The 23813-nt window shown below is 41.2% G+C and overlaps 1 protein-coding gene across 1 annotated transcript in view; it reads right to left on the bottom strand.

Annotated features, from left to right (window-relative positions):
- Nucleotides 1-22846, bottom strand: part of RASEF (RAS and EF-hand domain containing) — a 37310-nt gene extending 14464 nt beyond the window's left edge. Inside the window, exons 1-7 of the mRNA XM_062640767.1 lie at nt 22401-22846; nt 6429-6575; nt 5577-5667; nt 3192-3287; nt 2162-2239; nt 1435-1550; nt 572-640 (exon numbers count right to left, since the gene is read on the bottom strand). Of these exons, the coding sequence (XP_062496751.1) occupies nt 572-640; nt 1435-1550; nt 2162-2239; nt 3192-3287; nt 5577-5667; nt 6429-6575; nt 22401-22750 (947 nt within the window). The 5' untranslated portion in view covers nt 22751-22846. The remainder of the gene's footprint in view (nt 1-571; nt 641-1434; nt 1551-2161; nt 2240-3191; nt 3288-5576; nt 5668-6428; nt 6576-22400) is intronic.
- Between the last annotated feature and the right edge of the window lie 967 nt (nt 22847-23813).

Genomic DNA, 23813 nt, shown 5'->3' with positions numbered 1-23813 from the left:
AGGCTGGTACAGTCATTTCTGAAATACAGAATTGCTAAGCTTTAGGTACTGCTGAGGTGACTCGAAGAACAGGTGTGATTCAGCTGCTTGAAAGAGAGTATGTTCAGGATAAAGCATTTAACTAAAGATAACCAGAAAACCTACTCATTGTGACCCTCCTTGAAAGCTAAGTCCGTGCACCATTTGTATAACTGCATGCACTTAGTACTTTCCAGATAACAATCAGACAGGGAATTACTGGAGCAGCAAAGTCAATAAAACATAGGAGCCAAGTAATATAGCATGGATAGATTCAAATCTGATTAAGCTTATCATGAAGAAATGAAAATCAGTGAGGCTAGGAAAAGAAAGAAAAAACAATGAAGAGTTAGTGGCTCAGTAACACAGTAGAGTTAGCAGCATGGTACCTTCTATGAAAGTTGAGCACAGTACCTTCTACGAAAATTGAGGGCATTTTAGTATTTTTATTTCAGACTTTTTCTGAGGTTTCTGCATACAAAAATATGTACTCCCGAATAGGTTGGGACATATATAAAGTTTGTCAAAAAAATATGAATTACTAAGAACTTACTGAAGTATTTCAATTTGCCTTTCCAAATTATCTCTGTCTTCAGTATACTCTCGGATAATTTCTAGGTCTCTGAAGGAAAAAAAAAAATATATATATCTCCAATAATTTTTACTTTACAGGATATATTTTTTTACTTTTATAATACTGCTTTTGGCAGATGACAAAATTTAACAGTCAACATTTATAGGAGGTGATAAATATACAGTGGGGAAAAGATACCATTTCAAAATATTCATGAATATAGGGGGTTTTATTCATATTTTTCCTGAAATACATAAAAATCACTTGGTAACTTCATTGATCTCTGCCATTATATCTCCACAGAGACTGTGAATGAAAAATAAAAAAATCTATCAAATAGCTGTAAGAACTGTCGCTTCTCCCCTTGAAATATCTTTTTTGTTATTGGAAGATAGCCACATAATGAAACTGTCATTTACACTCCTCTAAATTAGTACCTAGAAGCAGCTTCCATTCACTTCAGAAAAAACTGATTGAGACTGATGTGTGTGGTTTCCAAAACTATTCTCCCTAATATTCACACAGATATTCATCTGAGTGCAAATAATGGAGGAAAAAACTGTCTGATGGTAACTTTGAATCCTAACTGAAATCCCAGTAAAATCAATGGGCTTCCCTGCAAGATTCTGAGAGTATGCATCATAAACAGAACTTTCTCTGTCTGAAACCTGACAAGAAAAGTGAACAGTAGTCATGACATACTTTGCAGGGTATCAAATGTGTCCTCTCATTGATGGTAAATTTACAAAATAACAGTTACCAACTGCATACATAATAACTACTACATCAGACAACAGATATTTTTCCCTTGGTGAAAATATTATCATGTAGAAGTACCTTACCTCTCAGTGTTCAAAGTCTGATCAGCATACTCTGTTTTCAAACTATCTAATTCACTCTGTAGAAAAGCTATATTTGTCTGTGCTTCTATGAGATCTTTCTTAAGTTTCTGATTTTCCTTAAAAAAAAAAAAAAAAGAAAGAAAGATATTAGACATTAGCTGTCACAGTCACCTGCATAAGCATGTTGACATAATGGTAAAACAAAACATTATCAAAATTAAATTGAAATGCTCCATCCCTGGTGGTGTTCAAGGCCAGGTTGGACAGAGCCTTGGGTGACACGGTTTAGTGTGAGGTGTCCGTGCCCATGGCAGGGGGGGTTGGAACTTCATGAGCTTAAGGTCCTTTCCAACTCTAACTATTCTATGATTCTATGATACAATAGAAAATCTGAGCATAAAGGGGGAAAGAAAATGGAAGAACTCTAAATCAAGTCAGTAAGTTAGCATGCAAGAATCACTGAATTTTTATTTTTCCATTTCTGTTACACAAAAATGGGACTATATCATCTCATGCCATTTCTAACTGTCATACCTAGAATGTGTATGCATTCATGCAGAACAAGTTTTTTTCCAAGTTAAAGGTCCTCATTTACTTACCAACAACTTTAGAGTTTTATTTTGTAGCTTACCAGCACTAAATGCAAAAAAAAAACAAAACAAAAACCCTCTATTGCAGAGACTAAAATGGAGATTAAGTTAATATGTTAACGATAATCATCTCTTACCAGCAACATATCATGTATTCTTTTTTTCAATTCAACCACATCTTGCCTGTGATTTACATTCTTGGACTGCTCCTCCAGCTAGAAGGGTAAGAAAAAAAAAGCACAATTAATGTAAGCTGTTCATTGTTCTGATTCAAAGTACATTAAAAGTAATATAAATAATAATAAATAACCCCTAAAGCTTCTTAAAGCTATTAAAAGTTTTTAAAACCAAGGATTTTCTCAGCTACGAGTAGGCAGTATGAGTATGTGAGAAATTTCCATTTCTATCAATGCTCTTTTAAGTTCAGTCATATGAAGAAACAAAAATATATCTTCATTGGACGATATAACACTAGTAAAACTTATAGCAAAAAAATAATGTCAAAATTAAACCCAAATTACAAAATAACCCTAACCAACATTCATATCCAAGATTTCAGTTTACCTTAAGCTTAGGTATGAAATTAAAAGATCAGGTTGGAGTTAGGTTCAGGCTAGTACTAAGTAGTTACACTAGTAATTTCAGTTTAATATTAAGAACTTAAACCCACTTCTACAGTCAAGTTTGAGAGAAATAACTACCTGCTCTATGGCACTATATTACTGTAAATTACTATATTTGAGTTGCCAATTTCATCTAAATCTATAAATTACAAATATTTGTTGGCAACATATTAGACTATTTCTAATACATTACAAATTTATACAATAATATTTATAATATATTACAAATATGTTACAAATACAAGACTAGGTAACTGCAGTGTTAACAACTTGATGAACCTAGAAAAATATTCAGCCACAGAATTTGGATAGGAGTTGGTTCCTTTCCTAAATATTTCCATAAATTACACAGGATGAATGCAAGAGCACAGAATGACAACACAACCTAGAAGATTATTTACAGCTGCCGTTTACTAATACACATCAAATTAAAAAGCTACAATTTAAAAAGCTACAATTATGATTATCCACCTTGGGGAAGGCATTTTGTAAGGTCTGCATCTCATAACACACTTTAAAAACACTTGCCATGACTTCAACTTACCATTTTAAGTTTTTTTATTGTCACCTGAAGATCCCCAACTTCAGTATCATACTGGCGCCTCAGCTCATTTAGTGCTTCTTCAGCTTTTCGCTTCTCCTGCAATATTTTTAATCTTATTAAACATTGAGAAATGTGTCAAATGTTATAAAAAAGAAAAAAAAAATTAAAAAATGCATTCATCAGTTTGGAAACCACACACTTTCCCCTTAATGTGTGTAGTCTTGTCTTTCCATTGAGTAAACCTCCCCTTCCTTAAGATCCACAGATTCTGATTCTGTAACTCCAGTCCACTTCTAAAATATTCATAGAAATAGAATGGTAAGATGGAACCAAATTTGTGGCCCAATTCAGCATTTGTTGCTTATGTCATAGTCTCCTGTGCTTAGCTTTCTCAATTTCTTAAGGAAAAAAAAATAAAGAGAAATGTTCATATTTTATTGTACATGAATTTAGGTGTGCATTGCATATGGAGATGTAAACATGCACACCTGTTTTTCAAACCAGTCTTCTGTGGCTCTGCATGTGTTGTGCTAACAATAGCATTACTGTGCCACCATCAGTTACTTATTTCTGGCTTTCTTTTACATTTTTTTCACTTAGAAGTGCTGGAAAGTTATAAGCTTTTCAGTAAAAGGTCTGCTGATGACAGTATCTTTAGTTTTATATAGTACTTGGTCTGAATATCAAACCAAGAACAATATTCTAAGTTTCATTTTAATCAACACAGAGATTTTGAAAGGAAGTTACATCAAGCGCAATGAAAAAAATGGTATGGTTTGCATGCTATAGATGACTACGTGTTTAACTCACTCCAGTCATTCCCCAGCGACTTCAATGCACAGTTTCACAACACAAGAAACTGGAATACAGCAGTGATAACACAGACAATGAGACAGGCTGAGTTTTTATATGGAAAAGATACTCATGGACTTAATTCAAAATTCAGTCCTGAATTTCAGGTGACGCTGACATCTGTGTGTTAAATTGTAATAGTGTGTTAAAACAATTATCAAAGTAATCAGATTAAATTGGATTCTGTTACTGTTGGCACCTATACAGGACTCCTAAGTAGTGTTTGGTAACTATTTCATTCCCTTGAAGAAATAAAATACAGGATAGGCTCAATCTGCAAATACTATCATGCAAAGGCAAGTGTCACTGTGGCGTGGCATGAGTGAGATCATTCTGACAAATAATTCCCTTGAGTGCAAGCATTAAGATTAATGGCTTAGTACAATCCCACAAAGTAAATACCTTACATTTACTCTCAGGGCGTTTTAGTAGGTGGAGTATGTGGAGCTAGGAGCTAAAGGGAACACCAAGAAGTGAAAATGAAAAGAGAGCTGTAAGAAACAAGTTACAGCCCATCTTTCATTATCTGTAGCTAGGTGTGAACAGTAAAATAGCAATCCATGCAACTCAATGACAATTTGAGGACTTTTCAGCATGAGAAACACAGGCTAGATGTGGATAATACGTAGCAGATGGTTTTTTTACATGATGATGGTACGTAACTGTGGATGTTCTCAGAGTGAGTGAATACTCACACCTCCCAGTCATCTTTTTACAGCAGTGAAAGAGTCTTCAGGGCTTTTCTCAGTGATTTACCACTTCTGCAGAACAAAAATTTTCCAGAGCAAATGTATTTTCTGAACATAAATGCTTAGTCTCTGGAAATGGAAAGTTTCTCTCTACTGAGAGTGCATTATCATTAGTTAAATATATAATTATATGCTTTTTTTTTTTTCTGGGGTGATAAATTCAACAGTATATTTTGTTTCTAGGAAAAAAGTGATTTTTATGGTTTGGTAGGTTTCCTCATCTAGAAAAACATGCCACTTTCTTCAAATCTTTCAGAATACCATTTACCTTCACAGATCAGATACTGTGAACTATTTAAAATCACCAAGTTGGCAGACTTTTGCTTCCAATTCTGCAAATGCTTTGGTGAAAGAACCTGGACCAAGTATATAGACATTCAGTATATTGTCTGTCCTACAAAGCAATAATTATGCCCTTAGTATATGTTTTAATTGATGCATTTCTTACATCCACAATTTCACAAACTGCTGTTCTTATGCACATGACCTCCAATCTGTTTCTAGTACTGGTTTCAGAAATAAGTATCTCTAGGTCACCATATTCTCACAAAAGAAAAAGACTTCTTCTCTTGGTTTATTGCACCTGAGCAGCCATTCCTCTTTGGGAAAGCACTGACAGAAAACGTGTTCGATCTCTTGGATAGCTTATTTTCATCCAGGCCCAGCCTTCGGCAGCTTTGAGTCAGCCCATCAGGATCAAAACACACATCAAAAATGAATCCTGCTTAATGCCACTGGGAGTTTATGAAATAATTATGAAATTCCATAAATATAAAATACTCACTTCCTTTTTGACTTTATGCTCTGCAGCCTGTATCCGTTGTTCCATCTCTTCCTCCAGCTCACTGAGCTGAACTGCCGCTTTATCCTGAGCTCTAAAATTTAAAAGTAAACACTCTCTTAGCAATTGCCCTCTGGCTTGACAGAAACACTGTGTGAAACACATATGCCTACCTCAGCTGAAACAAATTAGAGATAGACATGGAAAGAGATTAAGACTGCCTAGACCTTGAAACTGGTATGGTTGGGAACCAAAAATCACAAACTAATTTGAAGATACAGGCAAATTAGATTCTAAATAACAGCTGACAGCTGATGATTAGTATGAAATACATCACATCTGCATTTTGAAAATTAAGTTACAGAGATAAAAGGCCCCTCCAGTTATTCACTGAAGAGACTTCAAAAGGATAACTACAGCAGCTTGCATCACCCATATATACAAGATTGTCCTGCTCAGTTTTGACAGTAATGATGTGTATCATCAGTAAATGATGAGTATCTACAACAGGTAAATACTCCCTTTGAAGCTGAAGAAGCAAAAATATGTTTTCTAAAATGAAAGTATAATGGGTATGGTATGCTAAAACTCAAAGTTACAGCCAAGGAAGAGGAGTCAAAATGTTTTAAGCCATTAAACGTAAAAACAGAGTCAGTAAAACTTTCATCCAGGACTTATCTAAATTATGACATTTGCAAGCTGCTATATGTGCACATAAGCTAACCTTTGAACTCAGTTTATGGAAATACTCTATATGACATATTTTGCCATTAATTCCCAGTAGTTTAAACAAAAAAAAATGTGACAGAATAAAAAGTAACTGAATAACTGACCTAGAAACACAACTTGATATACCTTTTTACTGCAATGGCCAAAGTTTCCATCTCTGTGCTTTGAAGTTTGATCTCTCGGATGAAGTTCTTAATGACATGTTCATACGGCTGTATTAATCTTGGTTCCACTATGTGTATGTTCTGATACAGAACACTGACCTGCTCTTGTCTGAAAAAGAGAGATACCATTTTAACTTACTTACTGGGAACAGTGTTCTAGACAGGTTTGAAAACTGTAGTAAAAATTAAGATATTCCCCTTTGGTGTGGTTACCCCCCACCCCGATAAATCCTGCTGAAAGCTGGTTTTGCCATAAAAGGGAGTAAGGTCAAGGGACCTGCACAGGAGATTTAATTTTGGGGAACAAAATGGCAAGATGGACGTAGACAGATCCCCACAGATGTGATCAACAAGATAACAGCAATGTCTCCACCAACTAATAAGAAAGAAACGCAAGCTTTCTTGGGTGCAGTGGGGTTCTGGAGAATGCACATCCCAAATTACAGTTCGATTGTAAGCCCTCTCTACCATGTGACCCGGAAGAAGAATGATTTTAAATGGGGCCCTGAGCAACAACAAGCCTTTGAGCAAATTAAACGCGAGATAGTTCATGCAGTAGCCCTTGGACCTGTCCGGACCGGGCCAGATGTAAAAAATGTGCTGTACACTGCAGCTGGGGAGAACGGTCCTACCTGGAGCCTCTGGCAGAAAGCTCCAGGGGATACTTGAGGTCAACCCCTCGGCTTTTGGAGTCAGGGATACAGACGACCTAAGGCCAGCTATACCCCAACTGAGAAAGAGATACTGGCAGCCTATGAAGGGGTTCGAGCTGCTTCGGAAGTGATTGGCACTGAAGCACAGCTCCTCCTGGCACTCCTGGCTGCAATTAAACAAGCCAAGCGGTTAAAGCCTCTTTGGTATGGAGGACGATGGTTGAAGTATAAATATGGGGAAGCCTGGCAGATTGACTATATCACACTGCCACCAACCCACCACGGCAAGCGCCATGTGCTTACCATGGTGGAAGCAACCACCGGGTGGCTGGAAACATACCCTGTGCCCCATGCCACTGCCCAGAACACTATCCTGGGCCTTGAGAAACAGATTTTGTGGCGACACGGCACCCCAGAGAGAACTGAGTCAGACAATGGGACTCATTTCCGGAATAACCTTATAGATATTTGGGCCAAAGAGCATGGCATTGAGTGGGTATATCACATCTCCTACCATGCACCAGCCTCTGGGAAAATCGAATGGTACAATGGGCTGTTAAAAACTACACTGAGAGCAATGGGTGGGGGGACTTTCAAGCATTGGGATACACACTTACCAAAGGCCACCTGGTTGGTCAACACCAGAGGATCTGCCAACAGGGCCGGCCCAGCCCAGTCAGAACTTTTACGTATTGTAGAGGGGGACAAAGTTCCCATGGCGCATATGAAGAATTTGCTGGGGAAGACAGTCTGGGTTATTCCTGCTTCAGGTAAAGGCAAACCCACTCGTGGGATTGCTTTTGCTCAGGGACCTGGATATACTTGGTGGGTAATGCGGGAAGATGGGGAAGTCCAATGTATACCTCAAGGGGATTTGATTTTAGGGGAAAACAGCCAATTAACTTAACTGTATGCTGTTGCCTGCTGTGTAATACTTTTATAGCCCATCAACTAGATGTCTCCAGGTCACCAGCAACTGGCCCTGACTTCCCTCCAACCATCATCCCAACAGAGAATGAACTTTGATAGAACCGGATGAGTTCCGCAGTAAAGGAACGACCAGCATCAGCAGGCAACGATGCAATACTGCACACAGCCTTTCCTGCCCTGAAAGATTGTTACAAGAGATGGAACCTGACATCATGGACCAAATGGACTCGGCAGCATTATAGGGATTGGTCCATGCACTAAGAAAATGATCTCTTTCTCTTGGTCTGTGTGTATATGGATGTATATATGTGGGAGAGTGATGGTGTATTGAAAATGTGGGATCTGAGCATGACATGAATGGTATGGAATAAGGGGTGGATAATGTCCTGGGTTCAGCAGTAGCAGTCATGTTTCTCCTTTGTGGTAGCTGGTGCAGTGCTGTGTTTTGACTTCCAGCCTGGGAACAATGTTGGTGAAACCGATGTTTTTGGTTGTTGCTAAGTGATGTTTACCCTGACCAAGGACTTTTTGAGCCTCATGCTCTGCCAGGGAGGAGGGGAAGCCATGAGGAAGCAGAGACGGGGCGCCTGACCCAGGCTAGCCAAAGAGGTATTCCATACCACAGCACGTCATGCCCGGGGAGGGGGGTAACTGGGAGTTACCCGAAAGGACACAGCCCCGGGGCGGGGGGGGAGCCCTCGATTGTTGTCAGCCCGGCACCACTCACTGGGAGTGAGTAAACAAGCTGCCTGACTGGGTTTAGACCACGACACCCTTTTTGTATATTTCTAAAATTTAGCAAGTTAGATATGGACTTTGAACATTCATCAGCATGTCTGAATTCTTCTAAATTATGTTTCCCCTTCCTGCTTCTATACTTTAATATAGTTACTGCAGCAAAAAAAAACTTTTAAGTATTTTTTTCTGTACTTGCATTCATGGTATATTGAAGAGTGTGCCACCAGAATAAGCCATGTTGTCTATCAAATTTGTTGCTGGATCTAATGTTAATCATAATCCATGAAGAATTTTATGGCTCTAGGAGTCTGCTCAAGAAATTAAAATGGATATGAACACCAACCACCTATGCTAAAATGGATGTTTAAAGAGGGGAGAGGGAGGTGATCATATCTCCTTCAAGGAAAAAAGTTTGATGTTCCCTCAGCTGTTTGACTTCTAATATTTACATTTCTTCTATCGGTGCATGTCAGGGGTGCGGCAGCAGCAGGGAAAATGCGTACCCAGCTCTTTGGTTTAAAACAAACTGCTCTGGTCCAGTCAACTGCATTCCTCATATGGCAATATAGGAGACAAAATGCTGTAACAGCATATTGCACTTCCAAGGAAAACTGAAGCCAGTTGCCATGCAGATACACTGGAACCTGAAGAGATATTCAAGAACTTAAAAGGAAAAGGGAAGATCAGGTCTAGAAACATGGAGGAAGCATGCCAGTGGCAGAATGAAAACAAAAATAATGTTTTTCAAGTTCTACTCTAACACAGTATCTAATATATCATGAACACATGACCTCTTTTTGTTGTTAAAGGAAAGCCTAGACTCTGAATTAATGATCCTCCTTGTTAGACAGCTTTTGTTTCCCTTTCTTTTATGGAGCTAGTGCCATTTAGTACCTTCATCATGCAAATTTTATCAATAGTGTATATTCTCTACATTTTTCCCCCACATTAAGCAATTCCACAGAGTTACTAACAGTGCAGCAGTCTGCTTCTTCTATGATTGATGTGATTTCCCCACTGAAGATTTAACTTTTTGTATTATAAAAGTACCATAATTATTACTATAGCTCAGACTTCAATTTTAACCAACTGAAGTATTTCAGGACACCCGCTGTAAAATCTGTTTCCAGCTGAAATGCTGACGTTCATTTCAATATACAGAAACGTAACATCAGCACAAAGAAATACAGACTCACTGATGCCAGGGGCATTTCTGCATACATGTTTCTGCCTTGCAAAGGGTTTCCTTTATATAGCCTAATGATTTAGCTGGATTCAGTATTTCTAGAAGTTAAGCTCAGTGTAGTGCTCCAAATAACTTCTAACGTATGCACATAATTTCTTTTTCAAAATATATTTTAAAAAGAGTTATGTCAAAGTTCAAAAACAGTCAAAACAATGCCCAGATTTATCTGAACATCAGATTCTACAAACTGTGTAAATCATATATCAATAAAGGACTCTCCAAATTTAGATTTACTCAATTAATAATTCTCACTTAGAAGCACAGTTAAGGACATTTTCTTTAGCAACACCTTTGCACTAGAACAACACTGACATTATCAGCACCATCAGAAATAGTAAAACTAGGAAAAAAATTGCAGACTTAAAATCTGCCCTACTTTCAGTCAATGTTATTACAACATACAGACAAGTGTGATATTTCTGCACTAACAGGTTTACTGCAAAAGACTGTTTTGGAACAGTTATGATAACGTGTATCACAAAACAAGTCAGAGGCTTGTGTTCACCAGATGTCAATTAAATTTCAAGTGTGCACCAGATCTGTAGCATTTAGAAACGGATTTCCAAGTAGATGCAGCTGTGTTCAGTGTCTCAAGGTATCAACATTTACAGAATTCCTACTGCCTTCCCATTAGGTTGGGCAGGCTTGAAGCTGGAACCTGGCTGTACTTCACACATTACAAAACATATACTTTCTGTAGTGTCTTCATTTGAAATTCCATTTATTTTTTATATTTGGAATGAGAGCTAGCAATGAATACTTTATTTCATAAATTCCTAGCATTGCAGCAGCTGTCGTTCAGACCTGCAAATCACTCACCAAAACAGCCAATAAACTATTCCAGAATAGTTTCAAATTTTAGACAGAAGCAGACATACACATATCCAGAATTAGCTGCTGAGGAACATCACTTCTTCAAACACTGTGAAAATACACAGCATTCTTTAAATGAGTCACATGTAAAATAGAAATGGCACTAGCCACAATGAGATGGATAGTTTATGCATCTTCCAAGGCAGATAAATTCGGCACAATGTAGGTCAACACATACGATTTTTAGAAATACGAAATACAAACATTAAATCTGTGTTCTGAAATTTTCTTTTTCTTTTGAATTTCCTTTGAATTTCACCCATGACATCCCTTGTTTCCTAACCTTGCTAATAACCTTGTTTCCTAGAAAGCAAGCAAGCAGTAGGAAAATTACTTGTTTCTTGACCATAACAGAAAATATTCATTACTAGACCAAACGTTTTCTTGATTCTCTTCCAAACCACAGGTCACTGAAATAGGGTTGCATCCTTAGGGACCTACATTACTTTTTTCAGAAGATTACAGGGTCATTTTGATACTCCCTATTTCTCACCCCATCTTCTGCAGGATTAATCAGCTAGTGCCTTTAAACCAAATAAAGCTATGTGCATAAAACTACACTGTACCTCAAACTGTACTACAAATCCTATGTTCAAAAATAGCACATGCATAATAGTAATACCAGTGGCTTCCTAACATACAGAGTATTAATGGAGTAGCAAAAATTGAAGGTACAGTGTCTTATGCTGATGGAAACAGAGAATCAAACAATTGGTCTGGCCTTTGCTTATTGTATTTTGTACCAGAAGCAGAAGACATTTGTAGTGGAATACTTTGTATATCTGTAGTGGAAAGTTGCAGCAACTTTCATTCTCTTTACAAGAATGCCATGGCCACTCCCTCTTGCAGCTTCTTTTCAAAGTGTATGCAAATACACATACCAGAACTGAAGATAGTAATCAGTAAGTCCCTGCTGCCGAGGCTCAACCATACAGCAAATCTGCTTTACAACACAGAAGCACAGTCGTTATTATGAGAATTTACTGTCCCTCTGTGATATAAAAATCTCTTTGTATTTATTATTCCTCCTTAGCCCAGTGACCAGCTACTATTCAGATGGATTCAAGATATGTCAGTGACCCAGTTTTATGAGGCAGTAGTTAGGTGTAAGAAGCAAAACAATACCCATACAACCACAACTATGCAGGATCCTGGAAAGGGCTGGAAGGCTCTTTTAGATTAAAACTGGCCACTAAAATTCTCAGTGACATTTACATGAGTGCTTCTATGGCAACTTTGTGGGAAGTCTTTATTAAAAGCATGGCTCAATAACTACTGCAGAGGAGGAATTACAGTCATGCAACAAAATCGATGAGACTCTGCTTAATCACTTATGCCTTCAGCACGAAGTAATACATTTTCATCAATTGGGAAGACTGCTATTGATTTAATCACTCCAAGTTATGTGATGAACTAGCAGCAAGCTCACTGTGATAGTATTTTATAGACATGCAAGATTTGAGAAGGATGAAGCAATACACCCCCCACATCAACATGCAATAGGTACTTGATGATTATGAGAGGAATTGCCTCTTCCCATATTTTCAGTCACTCCTCTGTTTTCACATGCTTTGGTGACACCAGGATAGATTAGTTGGACTGAATATTGCCCAACTTGTTTGTTCGTTTCCAGTTCCCTTTGAATAAATGGTATTTCTTTCTGCAAATTCATAAGTTACTCAAAATTATTTATCATGGAAGATTTCACAGATTCCACCAAGCTGACTCCTGAACTCTGAATAGTCTATCCTTCTGCTGGACAAAAAGGCAACTAGAATACTCTTACTTCAGTTTCAGCAAAATTCTGTCAGAAATGCTCAGGTTTGCACTTTAAAAATGGTCTTTCTTGAAATCTTGAAATCATTTAAGTGGGTTTAGCTGCACCCCTTTAAGTTGTACACTAATACTAATACTGTGCATTAGGATTCAAGAATATTAATCCAAAGAGCTTTTTTTTGTATATGGCATGAAAGAAACTGTCCAATTGGACCATCTGGCACCATGCGTACACCACCTACCATGCATGATTTTCTACTGCCTCTACAGTCACAAAACACTAATACAAAAAAGTAAATTAGGCTGGTCAAGAGCTGCTCTGGCTTTACCTTACCTCATTGCAAAGGTTTTATAATGTAAGTTGTCTGTAAAGTTACCTATTGGTGAGTGTAATTACCCAATATTTGCATAACTTGACGACTTAACTTAAGCTAAGTTACACTATTCACACGGTTTCAGACTTCCTGAGAGAATTACAGAAAGAAAATAAAACTGCCCTGATGAAAATGCAATTTATAATACGATAGATTTTACATACCATGGTAGAATACAGAAAGAGCAGAAGAAAGAAAAAAATAATAAAAACAACCCTGTAAAACACAGATATCAAATACTTAGATTATATTAAGTGGCATAATTTCATTTAACCCAAAGAGTTATGCTAATTCCTATCAATTCATGTATTATTTTGGTTTGCTGAATGTACAGTGACCATTTGCCTAATGATCCACTCTGGCTACCCTGGCTTTGGAGAAGGCTGAGGCTCTGAATGACTTCTTTGCTGCGGTCTTCACTGGCAAATACACTGACCACACCACTCAAGTCTTGGAAGGCAGATGCAGGGACTGTGAGAATAAAGACCTTGGGCCCACTGTAGGAGACGATCTGGTTCAAGACCATCTTAAGAACCTGAATGTGCACAAGTCCATGGGACCTGATGAAATCCATCCACGGGTCCTGAAGGAGCTGGCGGCTGAAGTTGCTAAGCCACTGGCCATCATATTTGAAAAATCATGGCAGTCAGGTGAAGTTCCCAATCACTTGAAAAAGGGAAATATAACCCCCATTTTCAAGAAGGCGAAAAGGGATGACCCAGTGAATTACAGACCAGTCAGTCCCACCTCTGTGCATTACAAAACCTTGGAGCAGATCCTCCTGGATGGCATACTAAGGCACATGAAAAACAACAAGGTGCTTGGTGACAGCCACTATGGCTTCACTAAGGGGAAATCCTGCCTGACCAATTTGGTGGCCTTCTATGATGGGGCTCCAGAACTGATGGTAAGGGGTAGAGCAGTTGATGTCATCTAGCTGGACTTGTGCAAAGCATTTGACACTGTCCCACATAACATCCTTGTCTCTAAATTGGAGAGACATTTGATAGGTGGACTGCTTGGTGGATAAAGAACTGGCTAGATGGCTGCAAACAAAGAGTTGTGGCCAATGGCTCAATGTCCGGCTGGAGACCAGTAACGAGTGGTGTCCCCCAGGGATCAGTGTTAGGAGCGGTCCTGTTCAACATCTTTGTGGCTGACATGGTGTCGTGGTTTAAACCCAGTCAGGTAGCTTGTTCACTCACTCCCAGTGAGTGGTGCCGAGCTGACAACAATCGAGGTCCGTGTCCGTCTCCCCCCCTGCCTCCCCGCACCGGGGATCTCCCCTTCCCCGCTCCCGGAGGAACGGAGGGGAGGCTGTGAGGAAGCAGAGACGGGGCGCCTGACCCAACACTGTTCTCAAACTGGAAGTCAAAACACAGCACTGCACCAGTTAACACAAAGGAAAAACATGACTGCTACTGCGGAACCCAGGACACATGGACAGTGGGATTGAGTGCACCCTCAGCAAGTTTGCCGATGACACCAAGCTGTGTGGTTTGGTTGATACCCTGGAGGGAAGGAATGCCATCCAGAGGGACCTTGACATGCTTGTGAGGTGGGCTGATGCCAACCTCATGAAGTTTAACCATGCCAAGTGCAAGGTCCTATGCCTGGGTTGGAGCAATCCCAGGCACAGCTACAGGTTGGGCAAAGAAGAGATTCAGAGCAGCCCTGCCAAGAAGGACTTGGGGGTGTTGGTTGATGAGAAACTGAACATGAGCTGGCTTCAGTGTGCGCTCGCAGCCCAGAAAGCCAACCATATCCTGGGCTGCATCAAAAGGAGAGTGACCAGCAGGTCGAAGGAGGTGATTCTGCCCCTCTACTCTGCTCCTGTGGGACCTCACTTGCAGTATTGTGTGCAGTTCTGGTGTCCTCGACATAAAAAGGACATGGAGCTGTTGGAACAAGTCCAGAGGAGGGCCACGAGGATGATCAGAGGACTGGAGCACCTCCCATATGAAGACAGGCTGAGAAAGTTGGGGCTGCTCAGCCTGGAGAAGAGAAGGCTGCGTAGAGACCTCATAGCAGCCTTCCAGTATCTGAAGGGGGCCTATAAGGATGCTGGGGAGGGACTATTCATTAGGGACTGTAGGGATAGGACAAGGGGTAACATGTGCAAACTTAAACAGAGGAAGTTTAGGTTAGACATAAGGAAGAAGTTCTTTACTGTGAGGGTGGTGAGGCACTGGAATGGATTGTCCAAGGAAGTGGTGAATGCTCCATCCCTGGCAGTGTTCAAGGACATGTTGGATGGAGCCTTGGGTGGCATGCGTTAGTGTGAGGTGTCCCTGCCCATGGCAGGGGGGGTGGAACTTGATAATCTTAAGGTGCTTTCCAACGCTAACAATTCTATGATTCTATGAATGCAGCTCAGAGGGAGTTGATGGTATTTATCAAAGAGTGACTCCACAGTTGCTCAGTATCTTACATGTCTTCCCTATGTACTTGCCAGAGCGAGTATGCTATGTTACATGGGCCTCTTGGTCTGACCTCAAGGGCAGTATTTTCAACATAGTTTTCCACCAAAGATGTACAAAGTGCAACAAGCTAGCAGAAAACTGGAAGGAATCAAATACAGGCCGATGATGTTATAACACCACCTTCCCTTACTCATATGGTAAGAGTTCACTGTTTCTTTTACTGCTATTTGCATATGTTGTCCTGGGTCTGCTTTAGGAAGGTGGAGACTGACGAGCTGACCAGCACAATTTCAGGGCCTCTTTGTGCAGAGCACTGTGGGGAGCACAAAGCAGCAAAACAAGGCAAGAGCTAACTCAGGTGGGAGCTGCCTGTGAGTTGTCAGGCTTAGCTGGCAAAGGTTGTATTGAAAGATAGGAAGACTAGACCACAGCATTCCTCAGCAGGACTGTTACTGCAGACCCTTCTGTGTACATCTGTATCTTTCTCAACATCATCCCTTGTCAGTTACTGGCCTCTGTTTTCTTTCTTATCCATATTCCTACTTGCAGACTTAAGGTCCCCAAACATTTTCTCTTTGTTTTCTTGACCCAGACATCTTTCAAGCACTAGGAAAATGTAGTTTCTATTTTTGTAGATGCATGTAAAAGAGAAGATCATCACCACTACACTTAAAACTTATTTCATGCTAATTAAGTGCTCCTGTTCCTAAACTCTAATGGTCTCTTCCCAGTGAGAAGGTCAGCTTGTAAAATTACTCTTATCATTTGCAGCAACTCTGTTCTGGTATGAGCATGAAGGGATAAAACATACGGTGGTCTGAGACGGGTGGTTGGAGCAAAAGAAAGATCAATCATTACACATCTGATGATTGTCCTTACACTTGAGACCAATAACCTATGGGTGCTACCAAGAGATGGAGAAATACCTTTTTCTGAAAAGCAGACACACTGGACATGCAACCAGAAAAGCTCAACCAATTCAGAAAAAAGCTCAACCAAACCAGAAAAGCAAAACCATTTCAAATTGAGAAGGATATATTTTTGTCACGGCTAAGTACCTAACACCTTCTCCTAGATTAAGTGCCACGAGGAAAAAAATAATTACATGAAATGTTAACACAGTGTAAAATTCAAGGTATTTCTCAACCTGAAGCACTATGGGGTTTTTTAATGCCGTTTCTTTTTCTGTATCTGCTGCTTCAGAAACAGGCTGCCTTAAAAGACAACTTAACAGATCTGCAATACCCAGATGGGAGAGCCTGCCAAGGGCTCATTCCCAGTGAGGGGATTTTTAGTGTTTTCAGGGAACAAATACTGTTGCCTTCCTAAAGACAGAGGAGTGATTTGCAGCCAATGGAACAGGAATGAAAAAAACTGTGAGACAGGGAGGAAAGATGAAGTCTGTGGAAAAGGAGAATGCTCTAAAGGATATGGTTGTGATGAACAACCATGCGACAGGAAAATACCAGAAAACAAATGCTACAGTGCTAAAGTTATTTGGCACAGATGCTGTTCTGATTAAAGCAAAGAACAGAGGAGGAGTAAAACCTTAAGGTAGCTCAGAAAGTCTTCTAGCACACACACAGGGCATCCATCACACTTTCAACAGGGCACATTTGTCAAACCTCTGTCATGAGATGTATTACAAGACATCTTAGAGATCCTGTCTCCAGCACTGTGACAAAGGGGGACACAGCATCTGGTTCTCCTCAGGATTTGCCTTTATCCAACTTTCCAGGGAACACACTTCAACCTGCAAGGAAATCTCTCTAGTGTGTATATCATGGCTCATCATCTCTTGGAAGTAAACACAAATTGCTGATAAGTTTTTAATGCTGTGCTCTCTGTTGATTTTGGCAAAAATCCATCCTAGCCCATGACGGCAAAAGCACAACAGTTTTTGCACAGCTTTTTATGCAGCAGAGCCCCTCTCCTTTATTGTCACACAGCAGTACTTGCCATGAGCATTGCCTGCTTTCACAGTTCCAGTACCACATGATTAAAAAACCACTCTTTTCTTATCATGTCCTCCAGGTCCACATTTTCTCTACAGCTCCAGATGACATGACTGGTGGCAAACTGTTATCATAATCACATTAGGACACTCAGGAATTGTATGATGCATAAAATCTCAGAGTCTGGCATCACTGAAATCAGAGTCCCATGAATAGTCAGCTTGACCCAAATTACAAGGCACACAAGTAAAACAGGCCTCAAAACTAAAAAGGAAACCAACAAAATATGAGGGCTTTCAGAAGCAGAAGACTCTAACTTGAAATCAGGGTACAAACTTCCTTCTCCAGATTGAGTCACCCATTCATGTTCATATTAATTTAGTTAATTTTCCAGACTCTCCAATTTGCCAAATATCACAGAAAATTCACCTGATAGGGCTTAAAGGGATTCGGTTTATCCCAGAGTGATCCTATAATACAGAAGAATCATAGAATCAATGAGGTTGGAAAAGACCTTTAAGATCATCAGGTCCAACCATTACCCCAGGACTGCCAAACCCACTACTAAACCGTATCACTAAGGGCCTCATCTACATGGTTTGTGAACACCTCCAGGGACAGTGAGACCACTGCTGCCTGTACAGCATGCTCCAATGTCTAACCACCCTCTCTGTCAAATTTTTCCTAATATCCAATCTAAACCTCCCCTGGCACAGCTCAAGGCTGTTACCTCTTGTTCTATTGCTTGATACTTGGGAGAAGAGACCAACCACTACCTCACTACAACCTCCTCTCAGGTAGTTGTAGGGGGTTATATGGTGCCCCCTGAGCCTTCTCCAGACTAAACAACCTCAGTTCCCTCAGCTGCTCCTCCATTACACTTGTGCTCCAGACCCTTCACCAGCTTCCTTGTCCTCCTCTGGCCCCACTCCAACACCTCAATGTCTCTCTTGTACTGAGGGGCCCAGAACTGAACACAGGATTCGAGGAGCAGCCTTGAGTACAGAGAGAAAATGCACACAGCACACACAGTCCCAAATCTTTGGTTTTTTTTCGATTTAAGGTCTTTGACATTAAAATTTAAAATCTATTTTCTGGAAAGTTTTTGACTGTAATTTACAGGCCGGTATTTACACAAATAACTGTTGTAGCATTCATAAGCGCAGGTTTTCTCTTGAAGTGCCAGTGGATGCTGGATCACTCTTTGCTCAGGCAAGGAATGGAAAAGCATTGCTGCAGGAGACTTTCAAGCATGCTTAAAGGAACACATGCCTATAGTTAGAACACATATAGAACACATTCCTTTAGCAGCATGGAGGGAACCTTTCAATCTTTTCAATATCAAGCCAGTGAGGTTGGCCACTGATTAAAAAAGAATGCAAGTGCCCAGTAATACAGTGAAGGGCTAAACCCTTCCAGTGCACACAGTACACTGGACCACTCGCTGCCTGGTGCATCAGATAGATTTCTTACCTTTTTTTGTCTACTTCTGTACCATTGCAAATACTCATGAGAGGACAAACTAATTAACATGCCAAACTCTCAATAAAACAGATCTCCTATGGCTCACAAAGGTATGCTCCATGCGTCAATTCACTACATAAAAACCAAAGGCACTGCAAACTTTTGTGTTTAGTTACTCATTATACCTGATATATATTCACTAAAATCTGACCTCACAGATTTTATTAAGTCATCAGTCTGTAAGACTTTAGACTTTCCACTTTTCTTGTGCTGCAAACACAACTGCCCACTAAGCATATGTAAAGAGGAAGACAAACAATACTTTGACTCGCAGTGAGCCACTTTACCAAGAAATTTAACTGAACTTAGTCCCAAAAAATCTGTTCATATGGGAAGGGAAGGAGCAAGGCTGAGAAGGTTCTCTTTGATGTTACAATTCCCGTTTAACTGTAACTGATACAACCACAGCTCCAGTACAAACCTGGACATTTTAAAGTATAAGCTAACAGAACTGTACAACTGATACACCAAACTACAGAGAGGCAGGATCTATCCCATAATAAAACTACCTTTTTTTTTTTTAAAAATTAGCTAAATTCAAACTATGCTTATTGATTTTAGTACCTGGAACAAGGCAACACCTGGCAGTAAGCAATGCTACGTCTAATGTCTGCTACTACACTAAGTACTGGGTCAGGATATTGATCTGTCACTGGGTTTGACACATCATTATGGAGCTTATTTACAGCTTTTAAAAGCTCAGTTGCAGAAAGAGAGGCTGAACCATGTGTATTGGTATCAGTGAAAAATTTCCCCTTGATGTCCATGGGCACTCAGTCAAGCTCAGGAATGGTAAAGACCACAGATGTTTACTGCGTCATTTTCTCCTGGCTTCAGACCTGGTTTTATCTCGCTACTTCAATCTGCTGTGCCTTGTTTCTCTCTATATAAACCACAATAGCACTAAAGCACATATCCCAGTGTTTTGCTAGACTAGGGCCAGAAGGCACAGCATTTTGAGGGACTGAACCCTAAAATGATTGAGATTGAAACCACACATGAACAAGATAAAAATTATGGACAACAGTTTGAGCAGTTTCTTCTTTTTAATTACTTTTCTCATGGTTTTCAATGTCAATGTTACAGCAAATATATGAAGACATATGTGTGCCCACAATGTGAGAACACCAACTGGTTTATAGTATTGAACATAAAGGTGTGTTCCAAGCAAGGTCTGTACTGCCTCTCCCAAAAAAATAGCAACAAACAGATAAACGCAATAAATATGCAAGATAAATAACTTCCAAAGTACCCTTTTGTACTTTACATGGTTCTGTTACTTTCTGTTGCTTAAAATGAATCGTATGCCCAGACTCCTCCAACAACTACGGTACCTTCATGACCTGCGTTAAGTGGTCCTGGTGATTTTAGTGGACTACTTACATGAAAAAAAAATTATACATATGTTTGAACAAAAAAAGTTGCAAGCCACAAATGGAAAAAAGTTGGGCTGTAACACAGATCAGCTCCTACTACTTCAGGACAGGACAGAGAAGGAACAGGGAAACAAAGGGCACACTGTTCTCCAGCTGATGTTTACACACACACACACACACACCTAATAAATGCAGCCAACTACCAAGGATGTTCAAAGCTATTCAGAAAGCTGAACATGAATAGGAAGCATTTACATCAAATTACTGCCGGGCTGATACACATGTATTTAACTATCAAAATCTAGTTATGTTTGCAATTCTGATGTATAAGAATCATAACACATATGACATTATTCTATGATTCTATGATTCTGTGATGAATTTAACAAAACTTAAGGACATGTCAGCACAGTAAAGCCAACAAAAGCTATTCCCCTTCCCTCCTACCATCCTCTTAGACAAACAACTGGACTATATTGAAACTGTTGGGGCAAAGATAGTAACCTAGATACTGAGATAGTCTTACTAATCGAAAGGAGACAGATGCTTTCACATGCCATCACTGTTCATGAGTCAGATTTTTTCCATCTATTGAGTTTCTGTCTGGGTTTAGGTTACGTCACAAAGTGCTTCTGCAAACTTTCAAGTGGACCTTTCTTTTATTGTTTTCTTTCTGCAGGAAGCAAACTACGGAGCAAAGACAGCATCATGAACTGGGTAAGTAAAGACCGTATGAAATTACTGATCCGTCTGTAAGACTAACCGTTGTTATTTACTCTTCCAGTCCAAAAAGAAAAGAACAGTTCACTCAGGCTGTGATCATGAGTAGCAGGTTAAGTATCTGAAAAAGTCTCTGAATAAATGTTTAATCTCACAACCCAAACACATTTTTAAAAGTCCCTAGAAACAAATTATTGGGGTAGATGAGAATTTAAGGTGCACTTTATGGAGACTGCTATGGTAAAAATTTGCCACTGATTTGTTACAAGTTCCTGTAAAAAAAAACAAAAAAAAAAGAAAGGAAAAAAAAAAACACAAAAAAGCACCACACACAAAAAATTTAAAAAAAAAAAAAACAAAAACTTAAAAACCAAACCTGCACATCCAATTCGATTGTTACAAAAGTTACACAGAAATCAACACACTTTTTGTTAGCTTCTCTGTACCTCACAACCAGGACCCACTACCACTACAGTTTGACACAGTCTCTTTAGATATATCCATGTAGTATTTTTAACTGCCCCTTAATCAGCTGCCAAGACCTCGAACTCAGATTGCTGGTTTTCCATCTTAAATTACAATTTTAAAATGAAGCAGAATCACTCTACTTTTTATGGCCGGCATTTGTATATTAATTTTGAGCACCTCAGGTTTCAGACAGATTACTGCAAATCACAAAAATGTGCTTCTGTAAACTGGAACCAGCTTGGTACAGAGAGGCCCCCGGTAACCTGGTTTAACCCCAAACCTAACTACCGTGAATTGTGTTCATTTCACTGACACTGAAGGCAAGGGCTCTCACGGACTTCAGTGAGCTCCCCAGACCGAGAGCCGTACTTGGAGACAGGGGTGGTGTTGGTCTGCCTTTTAAAGGAGACGGAAGACGGGTGCAACAAAGATGCTGCGCCCGTCAGGGGGCATCTGGGGAAGAAAGTTTCGTCTGCGGAGCTGGCAGCACCTTATATCCCCAGCGCTCCACCGGCTGGGTTTTCCCACGTGGGGCGCTAGTAGAGCAGCAGAGAGGAAGCAAACAAGCGGCTGCACGCTCATAAAAGAGCTGGAAACTCTCAAAGCTGGGGTACAGACGTGGGGAGGGCTAGTGTACGCCTGGAAGCACGGCGGGTGGGAAGTCAGCCTCAACTCTGATACGGCCGTTCCCCAGCTGGGCAATTGCAACAACACCGGCGCAAGCTGCTGCCCGACATACCGCTCCCCCTCCGGAGGGCGGCACAGGCAGCTTGCCGCCAGACCCCCAGGGAAGGGTCAGCCCTGGCACCCTGGGGTCCCGGCCCCACGCCCACCGGGGCGGCTGTGCCTGTGCCGCCTCGGACGTGACCGGACATTACCTGGGGATGTACCTCGCCTCCTCCCCGAGCCGCACCTCGAAGTCCCTCCAGGGCTGCTCCAGCCCCACGGCGGGGCACGCCGCCTCCTCCTCGCCCTCCAGCTCTTCGCCGCCGGGCCGCCAGCGGGTGGCGCCGCGGAAGCCGCGGGCGAACTCGGGAAAGGTGATGGCCCCGTCGCGGTCACTGTCGAGGCGCTGGAAGATGGCCTCGGCCTCGGCCGGCCGCACCCGCAGCTCGGCGCACAGAGCCGCGAAGTCTTCCCGTTCTATGCGACCCGAGCCGCTGGCGTCGCAGGCCAGGAAGAGGGCCCGCAGGCGGGACAGCTCGTCCCCCGTCGCCTCGGGGTCCATCAGCCGGGAATACTCTGAGCGGGACGAGGCGGACCGGGACAGGGTAAACAGCGGACTCCCGAGCTGGCAGCACCCCTCTGCCGTCGGCGCAGCAGGGCGGGCCGGTACCTGCTCCGCCCCGGTACCCTGCGGGGCCGGGCGTGGCCGGGAGGCGGAGGCCGGGCCGCAGGTGGCGGAGTGTGGCTGCGGCAGGTACGGGGCAAGGCCGCGGGCGCCTCCGGGCGGCCCCAAGCCGAAGACCTGCAGGTGCCAGACCTCCTCGCCGCTGTCCCGCCGGTGGTGCCGGGAAGGGCGCTGGTTCTCTTGCGCGCCGCTCTGCTCAGCACTGCCAAAAGCGCGGGTACTGTTCACGAGCACCATAGGTTAAAACCACGTCCCACCTCCTCGCAGCAGCAAAGGGGAGTCCTAGTGCTGTGCTGTCACTGTACGGTGTTAAATCTCATTGTCTTTTGCCCGCAGAATAAAAGCACTTCTGCTCATGAACGATGAAGAACCCAGGAAGTTCTTCAAAAACCCAAAGTCTCCCTATGTCTTGGTGACTATGAGTAGTCCTGGAGTTATGCGTTGCTGAGTACGTGCTCACTCCTATCCCATCACCAGTAAGTTAGAAATGTGCACTCTTAAAATACCAGCTTAAACTGAAAATGCAAATGCTACGTTCAGATCAGTAAACCAAAGGAGCAGATTTTCAGTGCTCTGTGTAGAAGAACTAGCATCTGTCTTTCTTGGCAGAAAGACTTCTCACTTTCTTGAAGCCAGACTCAGATTTCATTGCAGACAATTAAATTTGAACTGAGATTCCCTTCCTTCCCCGCACACTCACTCTTGTTTGTGTCTACCCGCAAGTGTAAATTGTGTATACCAAAGTTGTGATGGAGTTAAACAGAATACAAATCCAGCCATCAAAACAGTGTTTTCTTATTGACAGAAACATAGCCCAAGGCTAAATAGCTGATCCAGGAAAGCACAAACAGTCCAACTGACCTTCCATTAAAATAAATCACATAAAAAATCTAAAGTTCCCCTCTGCCTAAGAAGTAGGGAATGCTCTCATTGAAAATTA

The sequence above is a fragment of the Pezoporus occidentalis genome, unplaced genomic scaffold (genome assembly GCF_034315485.1).
Source record: "Pezoporus occidentalis ecotype Australia unplaced genomic scaffold, CSIRO_AGI_Poc_V1 ctg117, whole genome shotgun sequence".
Lineage (NCBI taxonomy): Eukaryota > Metazoa > Chordata > Aves > Psittaciformes > Psittacidae > Pezoporus > Pezoporus occidentalis.
This window is presented reverse-complemented; position numbering and strand designations above follow the sequence as displayed.